The sequence below is a fragment of the Parasteatoda tepidariorum genome, chromosome 7, assembly GCF_043381705.1.
Source record: "Parasteatoda tepidariorum isolate YZ-2023 chromosome 7, CAS_Ptep_4.0, whole genome shotgun sequence".
In the NCBI taxonomy this organism is placed as follows: domain Eukaryota; kingdom Metazoa; phylum Arthropoda; class Arachnida; order Araneae; family Theridiidae; genus Parasteatoda; species Parasteatoda tepidariorum.
In genome coordinates, this window is record NC_092210.1 from 39,214,893 (window position 1) to 39,240,640 (window position 25,748).

General features: G+C 31.1%; 1 protein-coding gene across 2 annotated transcripts; it reads right to left on the reverse strand.

The window, feature by feature from the left end:
• Window positions 1-2,369: 2,369 nt before the first annotated feature.
• On the reverse strand, window positions 2,370-24,998 carry LOC107448540 (macrophage mannose receptor 1). 2 transcript variants are annotated; one of them, XM_043056841.2, is made up of 12 exons: window positions 24,864-24,998; window positions 22,472-22,570; window positions 19,968-20,087; window positions 17,437-17,594; window positions 15,941-16,058; window positions 13,962-14,206; window positions 12,193-12,358; window positions 11,445-11,591; window positions 9,370-9,492; window positions 7,532-7,699; window positions 3,934-3,984; window positions 2,370-2,716 (listed from the first exon to the last, which is right to left on the reverse strand). In XM_043056841.2, exons 1-12 carry the CDS (start codon window positions 24,904-24,906, stop codon window positions 2,484-2,486), a joined length of 1,671 nt encoding a protein of 556 aa, XP_042912775.1. In that variant the 5' UTR covers window positions 24,907-24,998; the 3' UTR covers window positions 2,370-2,483. The 2 variants fall into 2 exon arrangements, with proteins under 2 accessions (XP_042912775.1, XP_071039409.1); XM_071183308.1 differs by lacking the exon at window positions 24,864-24,998 and adding an exon at window positions 23,431-23,554.
• Between the last annotated feature and the right edge of the window lie 750 nt (window positions 24,999-25,748).

The window sequence follows — 25,748 nt, forward strand, 5'->3', positions numbered from 1 at the left end:
CGTTTTTACCATGATGCAAGTCTCAAATTCAGACCATGTGTTCTTTATGAGGTTTATAGAAAAGCTAAGAAAGTTTTATTTTGATAATTGTAACTATCGGGGTTTATCGGGTAGTTAGGGAGTAATTAACAGAGTTTATGGGGGGAGGGTAATCATGCAGCAATTAACCGATTTAGCAGTCACGCTAAATAACGTTTTTACCGAGATAGAAGTCTCAAATTTGAATCATAAATTTGTTGTTGGATAAAAAACCCGGAAACGTTTCATTTCTATAGTGTAACTGTCGTGATTAATAAGGGTAATTAACAATGCTTAATAATACTTTTTAACCTAGTTAGAAGTTCCAAAGTAAGAACTCGATTTTCAGGAGACAAATAGAAAAGCTGTAAGAACTTCATTTTGATATTTTGAAAACTATTGGGAGATAATTAGCCAAAATGACAGTTTTGTTAAATACTTCCAATTAATTTATGTAATAGGTACAATTTGATATAAAAAAAGTTTTTTTCTGAAAAGCTAAATTATGGTAAATAGGTAGGTACTTATGGTCATCGCACTAGAGCTGCACAATGGGCTACTAGTGACGGTCTGGGAAACTTCCCTGAGGATGGTCCTAAGACGTATACCATCATAATTTTTGTGAGTCCACTCCCACAAGTTAGACATAGATCTGAAGGGGAGCTAAATTATGGGGAAAAGGTAGATTCTTATTCGTCTAGGAAAACCATAAATAATCGCCACATTCGCCATAAATAATCGCCGCCATTGAAGCCAATGATGCTTAACTAATTTTGTGTAGGCACTACTGATATTATGGTAATTTCACTTTATTTTATATTTTCAACCGTCGTTGAATAGCGGTCCCAATTTTATGGGTTTATGACTCCTAATGTTCAACTCCGCAGCCTTGTAATTTTGAACCCAATCCAGAAGACAGGGGAACTCCTGGATCGAGTATTGGGAGAAATTTGCCTTCGCGGAAGACTTTTTGATGGAGCTATCCCGTATTTGCTTTACATGGAGAGGAAGACCACGAGAACCTTCCACGACTAGCCTGATGGCAAGGGGACTCTAACACATGATCCCTCTACCACTGAGGATATTTCACTTCAGCACTGTGGTCGGTGCAAGCCGGATGCGGAATTCGTAGCGAATTCGTATTATGGTTATTGGGTTTTTTAATGGGCATTAAATATTAGGTATAAATTAGTGTCACGATAACTACTATAGATTTTGGGGAAATAGATTTTTTTACGGCCTACCCAAAGGGAGTTCAAAATTGTTCATTGTGGTAATTTCTTAATGTCAGATGTTGATCTTAAGAAATAGCAATTAGCAAATGATACTAAATTTAGTTAATATTTATTTTGATGGGAGGAACTTGTAAAGACATGATTTCCTCATTCAATGACAATTAATAAATAAAGCATCAAGTAATAAATAAAAAAATAATAAATAAAAAATTTAGAAATATATTAGCTATATTAACAGTGTTATCATAAATCTTTCAGTTTTGTTTATGATTTTGTTATGTTGTTCAGCACAGATTTATTGATTATTTACTTTTTATCTCCCCTTACGAAGAACTGGTATTCAGCTAGTTGTAAATAAATTCAATTTGAGGATAAAACTGCTAGATTCTGCTCGTAACAATCAGGTAACGATTGAGACTTTTACTTTCATGCGGTATAGATCTGCAGTTTAATTTTGAACCCTGTTACTAATTTGAAAGATATCGAAATTCCGATTAAAGATAACGACAGCTAATGGTGATACCAAATTTGTTTGCGGTGATACAGAAACGATTGAAACTTGTACTTTCATGTGTGCATAGATCTGAAGTTTAGTTTGGAATCCTTTATCTAATTTGAAAGCGGTCTAAATTCCGATTGAAGATAAATGCAGTTAACTGTGATACCAATTCAGTTTGAGGTGATGTAGAAACGATCGAAACTTGTATCCTTAGGACTCCACTTAAAATTTTATATCACTATTTAGTTGGACAATAATCAAAATTTTGATTGGAGATTAAATGGTGATAAAATAGCAGGGACCTCCAGAAAAAATATTTAAGCTTGTCACGGACTTTAACGAAATTTTCATTGCAAGATTTCAACCTCACAAGCACGAAAACGAGTATTAAAAACTTAGTGAATAAAATAAATTCTCCGAAAAATGTTTTCCCTAATAATTTAGAAAATGAAACCAAATTTTAAAGCAATCATTTAAAAAAAATTGTGTTTCTGAATTACAGTATAGACAAATTATATAAAACGATTGATAATGCTAAAAAAAACTAAGTAATTTGTATGTTCTAGGTCTAGCTTAATGAGAATACATTTCGTGCACAGATGTTACAAGAACTAAAAGACTGCAACCCAATTTTTTATTTTGTAATCTTAAGTACAACTTTATATAATTCGAACATGTAAAGGAAATATTAATAAGCATCGCAACAGTTTCAGTAAAAAAGTTGAAAATATTCATTTCGGTTTTTCGTAATTTTCATAATCATCATCTGTAATTACAATTCCTTTGTCCAAACTAGATTTATGTCTTCTTCGCAAGTGAGGAGGTAAGGATATTCTGGATGCCTTTCGTATTTGCTGTTTGACTTTGCCTTGGCGACTCAAGTAGTAAATGATAATTCCTAGCAGAAGTGAGACGAGCAGGATGCAGAAAACAACACCAAGAAGAACTTCAGTAGAAAATCCACCTAAAAATTAAATGTGAAGAAACCTTAGCAACTTTAACAGTCTCTTTGAAAAAACAGAAAAAAACTTTATCAAACTCGGTAGGAGATCCTTCGAAACAACACTCTAAGGTAGCGGTTTCAACTTTTTTCAGTTGTCCGGACCACCAATTTTAGTAGATCTATTACCCTCTAACTAATAAATATTCCAGTACAATATTTAATTTGGATTATATACATATAATAGCTGACAATAGAATTAAAAAAAATTATTAAAAAAAATTACTTTCTTATATTTGCTTAGCTGTTTGAACTGTAACAAAATAAAATAATTTAATAAAGCTATATAAACAGCAATTTTCTTATGTTTTCTTTGTGTTATACTGTAAGCTATTAAAATATGTTGAAATTCTTAAAGCATTTGTCAATCTCTACATTTTTAGAACTAATATCATTTGTTCAATTTCCTAACCAACTCTAATTTATTCAAAACTCGAACCTACTATATTTTTCTCTGTTTTGGATCATACTAATTTTTTATCAGTACTCGAACCTTCTATCATTTGAGCAGTTTTCGAACTTTTTATCATTTGAATAGCACTTGTAACTACTCTCTTTTTATCGGTACACGAACCCACTATTTTTTATTGGAACTCGAACAAACTATATTTTTTATCGTCATTCAACCAACTCTCTTTTTATCGTTATTCAAGCAATTCGAGTCGTTTGAACGCATTCAGCACTCGAACCAACTATTATTTGAACATTAATCAAACCCAATATAATTTGAACAGTTTTCTTACCTGCTCTTTTTTTATATATTCTAACACACTTCCGTCCCGCAGTGAACTGATCGTTAAGACGCGGTTCCCAGCAGATCACCGAAGTCAAGCATCACTGGCTGTGGTCAGTGTGCGGGTGGGTGACTACTTGGATCAGTCTGCGTAGGGACCAAGGGTGTGCGGTATTGGTCCTCGTTAAACTGTTCTACCGTAAAGTGCTCGACTTCGCGCGCAGGTCATCGAGCTACCGAAGCAGGGGTGCCATCCCCTCTGCAGAGGATCAAAATTGCGATGGCAAGTCTTCGGATCATCCTCAGGGATGTTTCCTAGACCATCGTCAATAGCCCATTGTGCAGCTCTACTGATAACCTCTTGGACTTGAGTCCTCCGCCCTAACAACCATGCTCTCCCAGCCTAATAGAAAAGTCAGTTTAATATATTATAAAGCAGTATACTTACATGTGCATGGAGGAGTTGCAATTTCATTGCCTGTTGATTTAATTGAAGAAACTATAAAATAAAATATAAGCAAATAAGAATTGTTTAATGCTAGAAGCTTGTTATATAAATTGAAATTAATTTTAAGACAAAACCAATAATTTTATTTCGTTTGTTAACATATATTTGGGAGAAAAATAATAATAATAATGTTATTAAATGTGTAACTTTTTTGTGTACAACGTATGCAATGAATTAATCAAAGTTTTTCATAATATACAATTTCACGTGCAGTTTTGATATTGCTTATGATTTTAATATCATATAATAACTATACATTAAGTAAATTCTTTGGTTATTATTGTTTTTATATTTGAATTTTTTGTGAGTTTTTCTTTAAATAAAACAAATTATTTACTAAATACTTTAATTTACATTAATACAGGAAAGCCAACTGCAGTGACATTTTTCTTACTGAGACAAACAGATGGTAAAAAAAATTTGTTATTTCAACCTCTAATAAATTGATAAAAATTGTGAAAACAAAATTTCTTCCATTGCATCGCTACATATTAAGACACTTTTCCCCCAAAAAACTAAACTTGCTTATTTTTCATTGCTGCATTTATGTAATTTACATCATTTCAGAAAGAAAGTTAACGATACCAATATAAAGAGTCAAATAATCTTAAAATTCATTTAAAAAAAATAATAATAGCTCCGAAGTGCAAATATTTATTTACTAAATACTTTAATTTACATTAATACAGGAAAGCCAACTGCAGTGATATTTTTCTTACTGAGACAAACAGATGGTAAAAAAATTTTGTTATTTCAACCTCTAATAAATTGATAAAATTGTGAAAACAAAATTTTTTCCATTGCATCGCTACATATTAAGACACTTTTCCCCCCAAAAACTAAACTTGCTTATTTTTCATTGCTGCATTTATGTAATTTACATCATTTCAGAAAGAAAGTTAACGATACCAATATAAAGAGTCAATTAATCTTAAAATTCATTTAAAAAAAATAATAATAGCTCCGAAGTGCAAATATTTATTTACTAAATACTTTAATTTACATTAATACAGGAAAGCCAACTGCAGTGACATTTTTCTTACAGAGACAAACAGATGGTAAAAAAATTTTGTTATTTCAACCTCTAATAAATTGATAAAATTGCGAAAACAAAATTTTTTCCATTGCATCGCTACATATTAAGACACTTTTCCCCAAAAAAACTAAACTTGCTTATTTTTCATTGCTGCATTTATGTAATTTACATCATTTCAGAAGGAAAGTTAACGATACCAATATAAAGAGTCAATTAATCTTAAAATTCATTTAAAAAAATAATAATGGCTCCGAAGTGAAAATATTTTTTAAAAAGTTTTTCAAGTGTCTATTGCTTGCTGCTAGTTAGAACATTTTTTCACATAAAAAGAAGAAAATACGCATATTTTTCACAGCTATTTTTTAAAAAAATTTATTACCAATACAAGGTGTATAATAGAATTTAAAAGAGTGACAAGAATAGTAACTATTCATGTCTAAAAAGCTTTCCGTATATCAATACATATTAGGATACTTTTTCACAAGAAAAAATCATTCTTATTTTTACTGCTTGTTTAATTAAAATTTCCACTCAGAACTAATATTCACGGTATCATTTTAAAACAAGCCACTTACAGGAATTCACTTGTATGCTTGAAGTCAAGGTAATGGCCAATTTCCATGCTATTTTTTTAATTGGCTTTGGTTTTAAAGTTAAAAGAAAGAAAAAAAAATTTCTTAGCTTCAGCTTTACTTAAAATTCAATATGAGAAAGAAACAAAATCATGTTTTATCTTTCGATCAAATTCAGATGAAACAGAATTTTTTTCCGTCTCTTTAAAGATAATTAATAAAATTATTTTTTATACTATAAAAGTGCTTAAAATGCAAACTCAAGGTTCTTAAGATTATTTTATCTAGGATCAGTTGATTACTCACACTGTCCTCAGGTCTTGATTTACTGATCTCTAGGCTCTGATCAACAATGTCCTCTAAAAGAGTCTACAAGTTTCAACTAACATCTATGGTTTTTAATTATAATATCAAAATATGATTTTCTAGGCAGCAATTAATTGTAGCCTTATCTAAAAGTACACCATATATCAAAATTAAATAAAAAATTTAATTTTGTTAAACTATGAAAAAAAATGTTAAAATTTAACTGAAAAGGCAAAAGTTGTTGGTGAGAATGTGGGGATTTATATTTATGGACTATCCATCATTGTTGACAAGTTCATATCACGTCCGCAGGATCAACTGTTTCATGCGGAAAATCCATCATGTTAGCGAGTTCAAATCACGTCTGCAGGTCACCAATGAGGGGAATTATAAATCACCATTGAATGGAATTAATTATCGACTTTGTCAACCTTCATCTGTCAAAAGGTACCTCATAATAGAATCAAGTTGACAAGTCTTATATGCTAGTGAATTGGTATTTAATATTTATAGTCCCAAGACAAAATTCTTGATGGGACCATCAAAATATTTTGATGGTTTATGTTGGTTTCTTGTTGGCCCAACACTACTTGATGGGAACCAACATCCAATAATTCCCATTATGCGATAATGGATTTTGATGGACCAACTAACTTCCAACATGTCATGTTGGAAGATGATATTTTACTATATGTTGGTGAACCAACTTGTTAAGTTTGAAATTCTTGGGCCAACAACTTCCAACATGTCATGTTGGAAGATGATATATTTTACTATATGTTGGTGGACCAACTTGTTACGTTTGAAATTCTTGGGCCAACCACTTCCAACATGTCATGTTGGAAGATGATATATTTTATTATATGTTGGTGGACCAACTTGTTATGTTTGAAATTCTTGGGCAAACAAGTTCCAACATGTCATGTTGGAAGATGATATATTTTATTATATGTTGGTCGACCAACTTGTTATGTTTGAAATTCTTGGGCAAACAAGTTCCAACATGTCATGTTGGAAGATGATATATTTTANATTCCTACCTTGGGATGTTGGGAAAGTTTGATGGTCACATCAAGCTGTATGATGGTTTTTGTTGGGAATTCAAGTTGGTTACCATCATATTTAAGTTGGTCCATCAATGGAAAACCATCTTGATTTTTTGTCTTGGGGTGGTAGTTAAGCCACGAGAATAATAAAAATGGTGGAGAAAACAAGACCAAAAGTACCTATCAAGGCATCTAGAGCCTTGTAAAATATCATTTGTAAGAATTATTATTTACTTAAAAAAGCACTTTTTATTAAGTTTATTTGAGGAAATAATAATTTTATGAAATAAAAACTGTTCCTTTAAAATGTTTTTCTTATTTTAAAATGTTTGCAGCAAAACTGACATTATAATGTAGATAGCTTTAAAAATAAAAAATATCTTTTTTCATATGTAACAATTACAAGTCGAAGGCCATGGGCACGTGCCTCGAAAGCTCTCCCGTCAGTCCAGGACAGTCCTACAGTTTAGCAACAATTCAGAGCCTCTTGGAATGGACTTAAAATGCAAAGTGTAGTGAAATATATGCAGTGAATAATATTATGTTGTAAAAGAAATGTTGAAAATACAACTACTTGCTTTTTCGAATGGAACAAATAGAAGGCCTGGGGTGGTTGCAAAAGTAGTCACCCCACGTCATCGATTCAACTTTTACATCAGCACATTGTTCTTTCTCACTATTTGGTTCATTAACTGCCCACGCTTTGAAATCCATTGGAGTTCCATCTACCCACACAAACTCTTCCTCTACAAAAAAAAAGTTATCTCAAAATACCTGCGATTATTTAACAGTGAATACTTTATATAATTATGCAAAAGTACGACATTATATAGTAATACTGGATGTTCCACAAATAAAAATATCAACGATTTAAAAAATTCATTTAAAAAAAACGATAGAAATGTACGATTTAGCGCATTTTGTTGACTAAATGAGATAAATTTTTCTTACCAAGTTTTAAAATTAATGACAAAGTTATTCAACAAGTGCACTGCTGACTGAAATAATTATAAAATACTATTTTGTAAGCCATAAGAGTGCTGTTGCATCCTGCAGGGCTGGGACTATTTCAATGACCTCAGGCAGACTGAAATCCCTAAGCAGTATTTCCAAAATTTTTTGCTGTAAATGCGCCGAAAATTTGAAAAGTGAAAGGGATACTAGTTACATTATTGCGTACGTAGGGGAGAATCAAATAGTATCTTACACTTCAACTTCTCTTGTAGTTCTCTCTTGTCTTCTTCTTGGGTTGTTCAGAGAGTAATTTCGTTTTTTTTTTTTTTTAGGGGCATGAAAGACAAATTTTACTAAATTATATTTAGCCATTCTGATCCAACACCTTTTGCCATCTTTCTGGTAGTAGCATGATTCCACTCTCCTAAAATTTTTGGTATTTGCTGGCAAAAAACTGATCCAGGTGATTTTTAACCTCTTCATTTGAAGTAAAGGTTTTACAGTCCAAGACATTTTACAGTGACCGGAACAAATCCGATCTGGAGAATATGGTGGGTGTGGCAGTGTATCCCATTCAAGCTGTGAAAGCTTTTGACAAGTGACCAAACTTGTATGAGGTCTCGCATTATCTTGGTGGAACACTATACCTTTTCTGTTGATTAATTCTGATCTTTTCTGTTGAAGTGCATCATTCAGTTTGTCCAGCTGACGACAGTAGACTTCCGAATTAATTGTTGTGCTATACGGTAAAAGCTCAAAACAATTATTCCATTAAAATCCCACCAAACATACAGTATCCCCTTTTTTTAATGGATATTGGATTTCGCAATGCTTTGAGCCGGTTCATCTTTTTTGCTTCATGACCTCTTGCGTTTGACATTGTCATAGACAATCCAATTTTCGTCCCCAGTAATGATGCACCTCTAAAATGGATCGTTTTCTTGACGTTTGAGAAGCGAATCACAGACGTCCACGCGACAACACAAACATTCGTGGCGGTTGAACAAGCATTTTTGATACATGTAGAAAAAAAATCTCTACGGTTTGCCCAACTGCAATAGGATTCTAACCCATGATCCGCCTAAAACTGAAGATATTTTATGCTAACACTTCAGTCAGTGCAAGCCGGAAGCAGAATTCTTATACTCCAGACATGACTGGTATTTGAACTTGGGTTACCTCATTGGAAGACGAATGCTCTATCTCCTGATCCATCACAGCTTTCTGATACTCATTGACCAGAATATTTATGAGCTTCATGCCGCCATTGAGAATCTAACCTCAATACTTCATAATAACAGCTCAATGCTTTAATTATTAGCTATCATGTCGCAGACTAAGAAACAAAAATGAGTACGAAACAATCATGGGAGTAGAGATTTAAAGAAAGCAGTGAATGGAGCCTCGAAGTAAAACAAAAAATTTAAATATACAGTTTTCAAACAGTGTAAAAATCACTTACCATGCAGCATGTGACGATGCAGTCCTATCCAAGGATAAATACGACTTTTAAGAAAGTGTATCATCAAGAAAGGCTGCAAAATATCCATTTCCATTTGTGAATGAAAACTAGCCAACGTACCACCTTTTTTCAAGAGAAAAATATATTAAATCATAAGCAAAAAAAACAAATTTAATTTAAAATAAAATTAAAAACTAATTTGATCAATTATAAGTTGATGTGATGTAAATTGCGATGTTTAAAAAAAACCAAAGATATTTATGATGTTTTTCATTTCATAGCAGAAATTTTTCTTTAAAATGTTTTTTTACGTAGCTCCGAAATTATTATATTTTAATTATTTTTGTGACTTTTTTAAAAAAAAAAATTGAGTTTAGTTTTCTTAAAAGCAACTTCATAATTATGGTCATATCAAATAGGAAATAGGCGGAACTTAGCAATTTGTTAGATTGCGTATTAAATAAATCCCTACCATAAAATATGTAGTATAAATAAATCTTCAATAAAATCTATAATATAAATAAGACGAAGGAATATTTTTTTTTCTCATTAATTATTAAAAATTAAATTGAAAAAATACATTAAGATAGTTGTTTTTTCATTTTTTTATTTTGGAAGCTTCTTTGTTTCTAGCAGAATGTCTCACAAATAAAATGCATAAAAATTATGATTCTTGGGTCAGAACGGGCATTATTAACCATTAATGTGGTTGCACAGTACACAAAATATAAATGTAAAGAAACTGGACAGCTAAATAACTTTTGATCGGATTTCTACGTACTCAGATGCAATCTTAACGTTTTTAGGAGCGACAATATTTATTAAGTTTCGAAATTTGGTGCTAAATCATATTTCTGGTAATAAACACACCTGTTTTCGTCAAATTTTGATTGTTATCCTCACACTAAAGAAAAGTAGCCGCTTTTTGGAAAAAAATGGACTTTTTTGTTTGTTTTAATAACAGAGATTGAGATGATATGAAAATTAGTATAACTCGCAATTTTTTGCTAGTAATTAAAATAAATAATGCAAAGTAATAAATATCTTATTACATTTCACTTGAAACTATCATTGGATAAAAGAGTTTAATAATTGGATGCAAAATGTTTTTGATTCGCTTAAAGAATTCCATAGCTATTAAATACGCAAAAGTAAAAATTGTTGCTTAAGAAACCATAATTTCTGCCACTGTCCTGACTATGAACTCTTGGGATCTTATTTTCCCAATTGTTGTTACCTCCCATAATTTTTGAAGGTCAATAATAATCCGAATAAAAAAGAATTCCCATGACCTATTCCCTTATGTCAGCTTCAATTTAAGTTTAATATGAAAAAAATCACAACTTCATTATTATAGATCCAAATTGTCTCGAGTATATCACGGTCAACAAGGTTTTGTTTCTTCAAAATAAAAAATAAAAATGTTTTTCAAATTTTTCTTTTTTACTGTGTGCTAATATTTTTTGAAAAAATAAACCGTCTTCAAACGAAGACACATGGGTACAAGAGTAGAATGACATTGACTTGAGTCTAGAAACTTCATTAACCGTAAAACATTTGACGAATGTTTTTTGTTAAAATTTAATTAAGAGCTTTAATGAAAAGTAGAAAAAAAAAACCCACCAAATTTGAGCCCAAAGTAACAAGGACAAATTATGAATTGTATTGGTGCTCCAGTTTCGTAATCGGTTACGGCATCGCTCACAAAGAAGGTTGAAGAGTTAAGGGCAGTGATTTTGATCCCTGGTGGATGACAAAAAAACCCGGCGTATACACACATCAAAATGCACGCTAAATCTGCTGTGACTGAAAGTCTTCTCTATGGTTGTGGTGGTGTAGAAGTTTGGAGTAAGGGATACCAGTCCACGTGCTGTCTACATCGTCTGCCAGAATTGGTGATGATGATAAATCCTGTTGGACTTATGTTTCTGAGCAGATTATTTATAGGACTTTAACAAGCAGCTAAAATCAGTTTTAATAATGACTTTAAACTCCTTTCCCATATCCAATTCTTTTTTTCAATTACGTGGGATAATAAAGTGGATAAAAATAAGTAATAAATATTTACACTTTACCTCTTCGTATACACCTGAAATTAGCTTCGTACCATGTAAGATGATCGGTGTTAATATAGTAGCAATATTCACCACCAAAATTTCTCCATCCGACTGGTTCTTCTGGACAAAACAATTCTTCAGACGACGACAGAGATGGTGCAGCCTCTGAAATTACAGCATTAATCATATTACAAAAATTTTCAGGGCATAAATAGAAATTTATTAGCTAACTATTTGCGTTACCTCACCGTTTCGAGGTTAACATTTAACGTTTAAACATTTAGTCAGGTGACGTCAAAGATGGTGCAGTTTCTGAAATTACATTGATAAACATGCTGTAAAGGTTGGCAAAGTATAATATTAACCATCTTATTGACCGTTTCCGTCGCCTCGCCGCTTTACGGTTAATAAAACATTTCATTAAATGACGTCAGAGATAGTTCAATATCAGAAATTACAACATTAATATTAATATAAGAGTTTACAAAACGTAAATATGAACTTATTAGTTGACTGTATTCATCCTCTTCTAGGTTAAAAAAATAAATCGTCAAAGACAGTGCAGGGAAATTCTAACTATGATCAAATTGCGAAAGCTTGCGTATCATTAATAAAAGCTTACTAGTTCGTAATATCCGTAACCTCGCTTCTACTGCGAATGAGTTCAGAAAGCTACGCTGGATGTGAGCTTCATAGCAAAATTTTTGTTATGAAAACCTGTGCTATCTTAAAATAATTCTACAAGTGTAAATATCAAAATAATTACTTGTTGCAGTTTCACAAACAAAAGGCAATCGTCTTTGGCAGGATGTTGTTCTCCATTGGTCTAAAGTTCGAAGAGCACACATTCCCTCCAGAAATTCTCCTGGTTCATCAGTCCAATTCGTGAAAGCTACGTACCAGCCTGAGGACCATTGTTGTTGAAATTCATTCTAATCAATCAAAAAACTTATAAAAACATTAAGACAATTAAACATCAAAGTTCCCTCAAAAATAAATTGGAAAGAAAACCCTTAAGAATGAATTAGCTTACTTGAAAATAAATACTTTAACGCAAATACTCGACACATAATTGAGAAAATTTTCGGTCATATGGGAAATCCTTTTATGCAAATACATTTTGTTAGTTATTGTACAAGGAGTGATCAAATGAAAAGGTACGAAACGACGTAAAAACGTAACAGTTAAATATTTACATATTTCGCCATGGGAGAACATAGCGAGACATCTAGGAATGCAATTGGAGTCTCTGACTGCGATCGGAGCATGTGCAGGCACCAGCATGGGCAGGAGAGAGCGGAGGCTCTTAGCGTCCAAATGATGCGGCAGCCCGTATGAGGACAGGACGGCGTTCTCGTTGCAAAATTCGAGGAGCAGAGAGGTGTTATCCGATTTCAAACAGCGAAAGACGCCTGCGCAGGTCCATCAAGAACAAAAGAACGGGATTGCTCACGGAGCGTGTGGTTCTACTCTATGATAGCGCGCGTTCACACGTCTCCAGAGTCACACGCATGGAACTGGCCAACTTCAAGTGGGAGACGTTGGAACATTCGCCCTACAGTCCGGACATGTCGCCTTGCGATTTCCATGTGTTTGGGCCACTGAAGAAACACCTGAAAGGGAAGAGCTTCAACTCGGATGACGTACTCAAGGACGCTGTGAAGGACTGGGCTCGTCACGGCCACAGGAATACCGGGAACAAGGAATCCTACGGCTTGTTCATCAGTGGGGATCGTTGGTGCTCAGGCCTATGGTGTATATTTTGAATAAAGTCTACATTTGTACCCACCGTGTCGTTTTGTACCTTTTCATTTGATCACCTCTTGTACATTGAAAATCATAACCATTATAAACATTTAGTAAAGAAATACATAGAAGAAAAGCATAAGGTAAAGATATATTTTATAGATATATTTTATATAATTAATATATAAAATATAATATATAAGATATAGATATATTTTGGAACAATTTTCGATAAATGATANGTGTCGTTTTGTACCTTTTCATTTGATCACCTCTTGTACATTGAAAATCATAACCATTATAAACATTTAGTAAAGAAATACATAGAAGAAAAGCATAAGGTAAAGAAACGCTCATTTGTTCATTTCCTAAATAGATATATTTTAGAATAATTTTCGATAAATGATAAGGATTCTGTAAAGCACCTCAATGCAGTGAATTGAAGTAATTGTAAATTGTAGAAATGAATCTAGATCAAATTAGGATATTTTTTTATGTATGTTGTTTTGAAAAAAAATTATGAAAGTCAGACAAGGGTCTGACTGCATTGGCTTATATGCAACTGATATGTAAAGAAGTGATCCTATTTATAAAGATTTGATTCAATTATTTCAAATTCTACAATATCTCTAATATTTGCAACTGTTTTTAAAAGTTTTGCTCACAACTGTTAATCATTCACATATAATCCTTTGGAGTTTTGCTGCAGTGTTGAGCAAAAATCGAGCTTGTTTTTACTTCAAGTGCAGGAATACAAACTTAATCGTGTATGTTTAAGAAAATACTTACTTTCATTTTAATGCCAATCCACATGTCTTCTGTGTAGTTTCTCAATATGTATTCAATGAACAAATTAACTGAAAAGTCGTTGATAGTCACCAAATGACCATTATGTGTCTCGATGCAGTAATCTTCTGCTTCCTGCCATGTCAATTTCTTTTCAATTACATGATAGCATGACGTTCTCAATCTCCAACCCCCTATTCGGGGAGGACAAAATCTAGGATCTGTAAATTTTCTTGCTTGGTTTCTTTCTAAAAGACGAAATAAGATTAATATTAATAATTTTTTTTGTAGTATGCCTGTTAAGGCAGTGGGGGTGCGATTGTTCCTGTTTTTCAGTAGCGCCATCTATGGTCAGGAATTCGATTTCCGTCACGCCATTCACACAACCACAACCCGTTTATAGGGAGGGTCACATTCACACACGAAGGAGAAAGGACATAGAACGCACAGAGAGAGAAAGTAACGTCCATGCCTTGCCCAGGATTCGAACCCTGGACCTTTCTGATGCAAGGACAGTTCCCTGCCCCCTACGCAGGCCAGTCGACAATATTAATAATAATAATAGTATAAGGGTTGTCAAATGTAAAGTGAACAAGTGTGATAGCACCAAAAATTTGACAGCTACACTGTTGGAATTTTCATTGTAAAATTGCGGTAAAAATAACAGACAGCAGTCTGTCCATTCAATTAATTAAAGAGTTTACAGTTCGGGACATTTCTTTCCTTTATATTTTTGAAACCGTTTACAACTGGGGCGGTCAAAAAACTATGATTACCATACCGTTTTATAATCATTTACTGCTAGCATGGTGTCCAAACCGTAAAAAGGAAAGTCAAATGGAGATAGACTTTAAATTATGTTAGGCTTTTCGTTAGTTGAAAGACAAAAAGAAAGCTGATGATAAAAAAGTGACAAAAAGAAAGTGATGAAGTCCGTATCATTTCCGGATGCATGAGCTTAGCAAGTCTTTTTGTTCACTTGAAATACTGTCATGTGAACTGATTAATCAGTTAATATGCAATCGAAGATATATTTCTCTTACCTCAAGTTATAAACTTGAAGTGTGGCGTTGATATCACTTCTGTATTTCTCACCTTTCCATACATGTCTACTTTTTGGGCAACCTCTATATAATAGGTTTTTTTTCTCCAAATAACAATACAAATACTAAATATCAACTTAGTTAAACGTCTACAATATGTAACTAGCATATGTTATCACTCAAACCATTAATATATTGACCCTGAATTGATAAGTTATTCACAGGTTTAACCTCATTTACGCACTATACTTTCTATATTTTAAACAAAGTTTTCGAGAATAAAAAGCATGGAAAAAAATCTGTGGCGGGGTCAATGATAAATCACATAAATCTTGCGCATTTTTACCATACGTTTATTAAAATTATTGTCCATTTTTTGGAAGCTATGGTATTATTAAGAACTATCTTCTTCACAGTAACCACTATAAGCTAATCGTACCAATTGCCTTTCATGACAGGGTGACTAAAAAAATTTTCATCATTTTTTTAAAAGGCACCTCCATCCATTTTCTGTATATTGTATTTAATCCATTATAATAGCATAAAAAATCAAGGTACAAGCTTTATTTTTATTTGAACGCCTTTACATTATTAAGAATTTTCTTGTAACACATATTCGTTCACATGAAAAAAAAACCACGTAATTCCACAATAAATTACTAGGAGCCTAATGATGAAACATCGTAAATGATTATAATTTGATACTTGTATAACTTAATAAATAATTTATTATCAAAAAAATGCCGTTTTTTAATGACATTCCAAATAATACCGAACGGAATATGTATTAACAGTATACTGTTAATATGTAATATAATAATCAATTCTAAGTACATATAATAATCAATACATGCCTATCTTTTTAATATTTACCACATTTTCATATTAAAACGTATACTTTTGACAAATTCAGGATACCAAAGAATCCAGTATTCTTACTTGTATTTTTCTGACAAATGAATTCCTTTTCATGGTAGCATTCATGGTCATTCCATTGACCAGGTTTTCCCAATGGTATATGTGGATATGTGTAATAAACAGATTCAACACAATCTTCCTAAATAAAACGAGAGAAATCGAATTCATGCAAACTAAATAACATAAAATTGTAACATATTCATTTGACCTTAAGAATAATAAGATGGAAAAAAATATTTGTTAAAAGATTTCCTTTTCAATAATACAAGTGATGTTTCACGATTCTGCAATTCATTTGATTGTTAGTTAAATTTGTAGTTTTTGGCTGAGTTATTTGTAGTTTTGGCAATATATTGATCCAATGCTAGAGTTATTGGCCCTTTTTTTACTAGAGTAAGGTTCTTTACTTTAAGCAATTTGAAGGAGAAAAAACAGAACATATCTTATCTTCAAAATAACGATAGACAAATTCTGTATTTATAACCGAATAAAAAATATATTCGAGATTAAATTTCTTCCAACTATATTGTATGTTGTTGTTTCTAAGCCACTTGATAAACACCAACAAGCCTGCTTGGTGAAACCAATCAAATTTAAGGCAGAGGATGCGTTTCTTGTTTCTCAGAGGCACCACCTATGGCCAAGAATCTCTATCTCTTCATCTTCAGTACCACATACATACTTCACGGTCCATTTTAAGGGGTGAACCTATTCATACATCCATTCATTCATCCACAGATCGTAACCTTGACCTGAACCACGGAACGACCAATCTCCAATTCAGTACTCCCAGAGGTAATGATTTGTAATAGGAACTTGGAGGACTTTGTGACCCTGAAGGTTTAACATGCCTCAGTGTCCATTTACTACACAGGGAGACTTTGGCCAACGGAATCGAACACACGACAACTTCATGGGCCCGATTCCCTACCAACCAGGCTATCTCGGCCCACTATTTTGTATAATTAAAATAATTATGATTTATAATTTAAAAATGTCTAAAAGTTTCTTATGGAACTAGTGCAACTAGACAACCATAATGTTAAAAAAAAAAATTTTTTTAATTAAATTAGTCGATTGTTGTAACATCAACACGATTCATTTCTAAATTTCATCCTTATATTTCTTCAAGCGCGTCTTTCATGTCCATGTTTTTAGTTCGAAGTTAGGCTTAAACAGAAAACAACAGTTAATACCAATGGACAGCATGCTTGTAACGTTGTTTTTCTAACATTAACTGAGCGCAACATAACGTGAAGATGCGTAGCATCTAAAATTAACACAAGCATGCTCAGTTGCTTCAAATCTTACTTACGGAAGCGAACGGGAGCTTACCGAAAAGTGCAAAATCTATTAAATATCTATTAATACAAAATACCTTTTTATCGATGCATAAGTTCTTTCACATTTTTTAACCATAATATAAGAAAAATCCTCTGCAATAAGGAAAAATGGACGAATCTCTTACGAAGACTATATTTAAATGCAATGATTATAATTTGAAGAAATTTAAAAACCTTTTCAACTTCAGCAGCACTAGGTTGGCCAGGCAACCAATTAATGAAATCTAATTCCGTACCATCTTCCCATTTGTAATGAGATTCAGTACCTCTATCGTTTAGTCCAATCCAGGCAGTGTGCTCTACATTCATCAGAATGAAGGCTGTTAAGAAGTCTAGAAATATAAATTAAAAGCATGTTTATAGTTAACATAAAATGGTTTTGTTTTTAAAAAAATAATTCCAAAATACTATTTTGAATAAATCATAGAAATAAAATATACGAAGCATTGATTCATGATTTTCATCATGAATCAATCTCTTCAAGAGAACATAAAAAAGTTTTCTTGATAATCTTTTGTAATATAATATCGTCGTAATTCAGGACACAACTGAAATGTTTGAAAGTTGATTTATCACAAAATGTTTTAACGTACCACGGAACATACTTGATAAAAATCTTTCGTTAATATTTTGTTCGATATCGTTTTGCTTGCTAAAATCAGAGATTTTTAATACATTCAAGACGAAATTATGCAGGGCAGCCTGGAAAGGAGGAGTTATTAGTTCAGGGGGCCACAGCACTCGTTTCGTGACGTCACACATTACGATTCATCAACGTTTATTAACTTTCTCTTTAGATTTTAAGTAATTTGAATGTTTTTCTAAACAGATTGCTTCATTCATAAAGTTTCAATTTTTATTTCAAAAATATTTATTTCAACGAAAATATAATTGTTGAATTCCTTTATAATTTTAAAAGAATAATTATTTAGTTATTTCCCGAATTTCTCTGCACTCTTTCTCAGGAAAAAAAAAACTTTTTTATCCATCTGCATATTTATAATTCAAAATATGGATCGTAAGATGAGTAAAAAAAATTAAATCTTAATACATTTAAATATTTCGACCATAAAAAAAATCAGATTTTTAAACAAAACAAATATCAAAATTTCTTTTTAAACAAACATCAGTTAACCTCAGAACTTGACTTGAGACGAATTACAAGTTATTTTTTTTCAATTTTTCACCTGCATGAATTACTTAACATTTGAAGTTTTCAGCTATTTTCTAACTACAGAATTAGAGTATACAAATTGTGGTTTAATATTAAATGTGCTAGAATTTAATTTATACTAAACATTATATAATTTTTTTACAAATACTTAAGTTTCATTTGCATCTTTAATTACCAAACATATAACATCATGAAACATAATGCAAATAAAATTATCATCCACAAGAAAAGTTGTAAACATCTGAATGCATAAAGAGCTAACTAGTTTATTTAATAAATATAATTGTGTTCTGTTCAAACATTTTAATTTTTAAATTTTTTTTATTGTAAATATTTCTTTTTTACACTTTACCATTATAAATCTAAAAAAATGAAATTGCAATATAGCTGAAATGTTGCTTATTAATAATATATTGCAAATTATACCTACTTCACTTTTATGAATAAACTATGATTCATTCAAGATAATATTTTTCACTAAATGTGAAGTTTTAAACTAATATAGTTGAAAAACTTTCAGATCGGAAACTACTCATAAAATTTATTTTAGTTTTTTACATTTTAATGAGAATTAATTTTTATAACTGAAATTGTTATTAAAATTAGTTATATTGTAAAAATATTTCATATTGTGCATTTAACAAAACGAGACTATAGCTTACCAATAGTGTTTAAAAGACATAAATTCACCAAAAGCTTAAGAATTATTAATGCAAACTTTATATATATATTTTAAAAAAAGATTTTTCTTAATATTTTCAAAAATATTTTATTTTAATATTTTTTTTTTCTTCTCTACTGACAACTCCTCCTTTCGAGGCGGCCATGTTAAGGGCACATCATCGGGATTAAAATTACATAGCAACCCATGCCCGAAAATGTCGACATACGCCTTTAGAGGCGCATTCTTTTAATGAACTGCTTCTTCGTGTGCTTCTGATTAAGTCATGATTGGGTAGCGCCACTTGCCGCGTACGGTGAAATTTTTGGGCGTGAGTTTTTATGCAATTTTGAACCTGATGACGTACCCTGACTCCATCAGACGTTTGTCGTAACATTTACGCGGTCCCCTGTTGTACAAAACGTCTTTAGTACATTTTGGCAAAAAATTGATTAAAAAATGTATATCTTTAGGTGCAAAACTAATTATAAATTTTAAATCTACTCACTCATATTAGGCAAGATAAAATATTTGCATAAATGCAACAAAATTTTGTTCCCCAGTATAATTATTTAAAAGTAAGACATAAATACGGATTACAGCAATTTTTACAAAATAAAAATTTTAAAATCTTGTTAATCAAAACAGTTTTGGTTGGTGCAGAACAATAGATTAAAATTCATTAATTTTAAGGATGAAGCAGCGAAGATAGGATTGCTAACAACAAAGCATGCATCAGATAACGAGCCCGTGCAACAAGTTTATTTTATTGTATGTCATAAGGAATGTAAAGCTTTCATTTAAACATTTTGAGCTCCATTCTTTAAATTGAATAAAAACATTTAAGAAAGCTTTAATGAAGCATTTTACCCGAAAGCTCCTTTGAGTGAATAGAAGCAAGCTTTCCACCAAGTTCTTTACAACGTTCTGATGCTCTGTCCCAGCTTAATTTCAATTCCTGAGTACCTCCGGTTCTGTAGCATTTATCCTCTTGAAAAAAAAAATAAATAAATAAATATATATATATATATAGCACACTAAAGACAGAAAGGAAAGGAGAAAAATGAAAATAAAATTATTTACTGTTGTACATAAGCTGCAAATATATAGAACTCATAAAATAAGTTAAAAATATAGAGAAAATATGGTAAAATAAAGATTAATGAAAAAACAAGAAAAAAATTATTAAAATTAATTATTATTAAAAGTATAAAAAAATTTTTCTTTATATTTTTTAATTAATATATTCTATTTTTGTTTAAATTCTCTTTTTAAGGGGGGGGGGCTTCTCACACTATTATATTGATATACAGTAGGGAACCGATTATCCGGAACGATCGGGACCATCGCTATTCCGGATAACTGATTTTTCCGGTTTTCTGAATCGCTACATAAAGCCGTTTTTTTATTGTTAAACCCAACTAAAAAAAAATAAATATTGGAAATAATCTTGAAAAGAAGAAAAAACGATGAAGTAATACACTAATAATTATTTCCAAAATTATGGTAAGGTAAACATCTTTAAAAAAAGAAAGAAAAATCCTATGAGGAAAAAAAAATTTTTTTTTTAAATAATGGTGGGAAAATGTATCGAATTTTGTTCCGGTTTTTCAGTTTTCCGGTTTTCTGATTTCCAGATAATGGGTACTGTACAGTATTTTGCTTTGGCTATATTAATACAATATCAGAAAGAACTTCATTTTGCTGATATAATCGTGTGAGCTGATGATGAGAGAGTACATCTTTTCCTCTTTTTGTTTTCCGGCTTTTTAATATTTTTAAATATATCTATACAAATCAGCCAGAAAAACTAACAGAGCAACAGGTGTGTCAGGTTTTGTACAAATCAAATTTTCACACAAAAAAGTTGAACAAAATAANACTTTTCTATGTTTCGGCAATATGTTGTTAGTTATTAACTTGTTTGAGTTCTAATGTTAGTTGAAGTGTAGTGTTTGGAAGAGAATACAGGATTCACATAAATTATTTCATAAAAGAAATAAATTATTTCATAAAAGAAAAACTAGGTTACTATTAGTAACCTAGTATTTCTCTTATTACTGTATAATGTAATTCTAGTAACTACTAATTCATTGTGCAATTTATATAAAGGTTTGTAATAAATAAGAGAAAATTATATTTTTATTTATTTAGAAGCTACGGGTTAGTTTCAAAGGAGGACGGGTACATTGTTGGACAAGCCGTCCTCGGGGACGGGTAAAATTTCAGAGTATTTTCGAACCCAACGCAACACCCTATGTAGTAGAGTGTTGTTTATATATAATGGATAAATAGCATATTTGTCATAAATGACTGGGGAATAATATTAATTAACATACATTAAATATAAAAAGATACCTAATGACAAAAATATTATTTTCACGCATTTTCAAAATTCTTACTAGCTTTACTAAGGAAAGGTAAACTAAATTCAAGGGTTCTAAAATTTCCAAAGTATTATTTTCTGTTTTTTTGGTTTGTTTTAATTTAATGATAAGAAATTCATATAATATTAAATGGTAAACTTAACTATAAAATTAAAAAATTGTCGTGCATTTAGTCCGTAAGTAAAATATCAAATTTCATTTTATAAAATTATTAGAAAAAAACTTAAATTTCTTTATACTTCGTAAAGCTAAAGGTTTAAAGCGTTATGCACCAAAATTACGAAATCTCTAATATTGAAATACAAAAGAATTGTTTATTATACTACTTTAAAGTTACTCTACTTTAATGAACCAGGAGGGTTCGTCTCTTATTCTCTTTGCTTACCACCCCCGTAACTGTTTCTGATTCATCTTCCGTTTTCCTTTCATTGTCAGCCTTTTCCATAAATAAAAGTCACGCAGTGGACTGATCGTTAAGACACGGTTCCCACCAGATCACCGAAGTCAAGCATCACTGGCTGCGGTCAGTGTGCGGGTGGGTGACCACTTGGATCATTCTGCGTAGGGACCGAGGGTGTGCGATATTGGTCCTCGTAAAACTGTTCTACCGTAAAGTGCTCGACTTCACGTGCAGGTCGTCGGGCTACCAAAGCAGGTGAGCCATCCCTTCCGCAGAGGATCAAAATTGTGATGGTATGTCTTCGGATCATCCTCAGGGATGTTTCCCAGACCGTCGCCAACAGCCAATCGTGCACCTCTAGTGCGACGTAAATGAACTACAACTACAACAACCATAAATAAAAAACCAAAATAAAGAGCATTTTTCAAACAAAATATACAATTATTGCAGTTTTATGTAAAAATATTTTGTCAAGAACTGAATCGTTACAAAATAAATGATTACTTGAGTTTGAAAAATAATCATGTGTACCTTTATCTAGCAAAATTATAATAATATAAAAAAAAAGTATTAATAATAATACTCACCAAAAGGATACCATCCCTTATCACATGACGCTCTTACTTGTCTCTTTGAAAACGCTTTTGAAGAATTGAAACTTTTATTAACTGTCAGAGCTGCGATGTCTGAAAAAAAAAATCCTTCGAATGAGCTAATTGTGAAATCTGCTCAATTTTCTGCTGAATTACAATAATAATGCAAAAAAGAAACTACATTTGTTTTTGACACTAGTTTCTTTTATTCTCTTTTTTGCTTCTCGTATCGTCTCAGTTCTGATAAATTGTGTCTGGACGGGGAAATAAACTGCATTAATAGTTGTAATCATTCATTTCAGAGATAAAACCAGTTATTTTGTGTCAAAAGGAGTTACTTTGTCCTTTTTTTCAATTTCTAGTTGAAATCCGCGTATGTACTTCTCAATCAGTTGGAGGAAGAAAATTATTCTCTAGGACTGTATGAGTTCTTATAGAGCTAGCTTATGGTGTTTAAAAAAGTATTTTCATTACTTTCTCTTTCAGTAAAAATTAAAATAAACCTAATGGGCAAAGCTAATTTGACAAACAGGAGAATTTTCATTCACTACAGATTTTCTATTGAAAAGTGCCTTTATACTGAAAACTAGCGCCAACTTCAACGTTGACTTTAATGGCGGGAAAGTAAGCAAGAATAAAATTAAGAACAGTTCGAAAAGAAAAAAAAAACATTATTGATTGTTTTATGAAATTTGTTTATAATCGAATTGTTAAATTCTCGTTTTAAAAATTTAGTAGATAAATATAAGCAAAGATGATGAAAGAAAGATAATGTGTATAAACTTCCATAATATGACTCATACTCTTTGTAAAAATCTTAAGCAGAGTTCTTCAAAAAATAATTTGCTTCGTCATTTTCTTTAGAGATGGATTTTTCAAAACATTTTCGGTCTGAAAAATTTTGAATTCAAACGTTTTTTGTTAATTATTATTGTTTAAGGAAATAGAATTACCTCATTTTATTATTGTTTCTTAGATATGAAACTTTCAACCAGTCATCGTCACAAACGGTTAGAAATTTTGTTTCCAATTCAAAGTTTGCTTTCCAAGAAATTTCACAACTGCAAAATCTCATGCTTGCAAGTTATGCAGCCTTTTATCAATGAGTAAATTTTGTTCCGTTTTCACCTTGGTTTCTTTATCAGAACTAGTTGAATCATAAGTAAAAATATCATAATTCTTTTTTCTTCTAGAGTCAATAATGTGTCCTTGTCATTTTGACACTCGATGACAGTTGTTAAGATTCGGAGGAAGTAGCCTTATTTTTCTAAGGATCATAAGGGTAACATTGCTCGTCAAAACAATATCATGAAATAAATTCAATGGTTATTGAATGCAACACTGCTGTGCGAATGAAAATACAACGTAAGTCCTTCACGATAGATTACGATAAAAGAAGCTTGACAACTTTTTTCTTTCTTGTTAAATTGTTAAATTCTCGTTCTCAAAATTTAGTCGATAAATGTAAGCAGAGATGAGGAAAGAAAGAGATTGAAAGAAAGCTAACACTATAAACACTAAAATAGAATTTCAGAAAACTGAAATTGTGATTCAGAAGGTGAAATTTCGCAAAAAATTATTTTTGCAACATGTAGATTAACATACCGGAATGACATCTATATATAAATCTCAATTTTGAATTTTTTGTCGCTTACGTTGATTTTTCTTTTGCACAGCAGAACACAAATTGAAACAACATGAAACTTAACTATCTCGCCCTACGTGCTTCACCGATTAAAGTTACTAAAGTACACAAATTACTTGCTTATTCTGTTATTTTACAAATCAATTAGTTTCACTCGGCTTAGCTATAACAAAATGAAAAAACTTCTTAACAACATTGACAACCCCTTTAACAATGAAAAAATAGTCCTGAATTTTGTAGAGCGCTCAAAGGCCTTTATCCCAATGTGCGTTAAGACGTGCAATAAATAAATAAATAATAAAATGTGCAATAAAACTAAAGGTGCAATAATAAATTCTTTTTCTTTCTTTCTTCCTTAAAAAAAATTGAAATAATTGAAATAAGCGTCATTTCTAGGACATAGATAAAAAATTTCTTCACTTAAAATAGAGTACAGATTTTTCTAACATACACTTAGGAACACAGATGCAACAATAACCATTCTAAGGTAAAACTGACAAGCAGGCGAAAAATCTGTGTTTAAATTTAAAAACTTCAAATTCTTTCTTAATTTTTTTTCAAAATCAGTATTACCCTACATAGCTCTACACGTATAACCCTAATTAAACCCTACATATGCTCACTACGGTACATAGAAAAGAAAACACACTATTTTCTAATAGCAAAAAATTTAAATTTTTAAATATAGAAGTTGTTCATATTAAATATCTTAATTCAAATTAATAAATAATAATTGCTTACCTTTAAATGATAATGAAAGCAGATACAAACATATAAATATCATGTTTCTCTATTAAAATAAAACGGAAGTTTATTTCCTTTTAAATTGAATTATCACTTTTGAGAATGAACCTGACAATATCCGCTTCATAAAGACGTAATCTTATATAAAATCAGTAAAGCAGTTTCATTTTCAGTTGCTAAAAAAATAGATGATATGACGATTAATATGCAAAGAAAATCCTGAAATTTCTACTGTTTTTGTCTTAAAATCGATAAAAATAAAGTAAATTATTAACTTCTGTGTTATAAAGGCATTTACCGGTATTATTTACATGTCATTCAATCTTAATATTATTCTTTGTTGTAATTAAATTTTAAAAATTTGGTTATCAGTCAAACCAAAAGCTTAAAGTTAATGTTCATTTATTTTATTGCTAAGTAATTGCATAATATTACCTTATTATGCATTATTTTATGATAAAGATATTTAGTCATCATTTTTCTATAATTAAATGGTAAATAAGTTGTATTTAATTTTTAATCAAGTAAATTTGCTATTAAAATGAATAAAAAAAACTACATTCGGTCAACGTATGCAATTGAAATATAGAATACAAAACAACTACTTAAAATTTTAAAACAGCATTTTGAATTAAAAACTTTTACCCTTTTGCGAAGTAATCTCTTTTCCAAAAATATTTAATGCTTTTTTTATAATGTCTAAAAATAAAATAGGAATTTAAAAGCTAAAATAGTATAGCTTTGGTAATTGAGAAAAATACTTAAGTTAAAATTTCATCGCTAAAGTATCGGGTACTATATCCAAAAAACTGAATCCGTGGCAATGTAACATTTTGAGATCTTTTAAGTGAATAATTATTAATTTATAAAGAGACTGTTAAG

Coding starts and splice junctions, on each gene's coding strand:
- LOC107448540 (XM_043056841.2), bottom strand. CDS start 24,906: ATGATATTTATATGTTTGTATCTGCTTTCATTATCATTTAAAG. Junction 20,088..22,471: donor TAAGGGATGGTATCCTTTTG/GTGAGTATTATT, acceptor TTTTTTTTCAAG/AGGATAAATGCTACAGAACC. Junction 7,700..9,369: donor GCATCGTCACATGCTGCATG/GTAAGTGATTTT, acceptor TTTTTTTTGTAG/AGGAAGAGTTTGTGTGGGTA.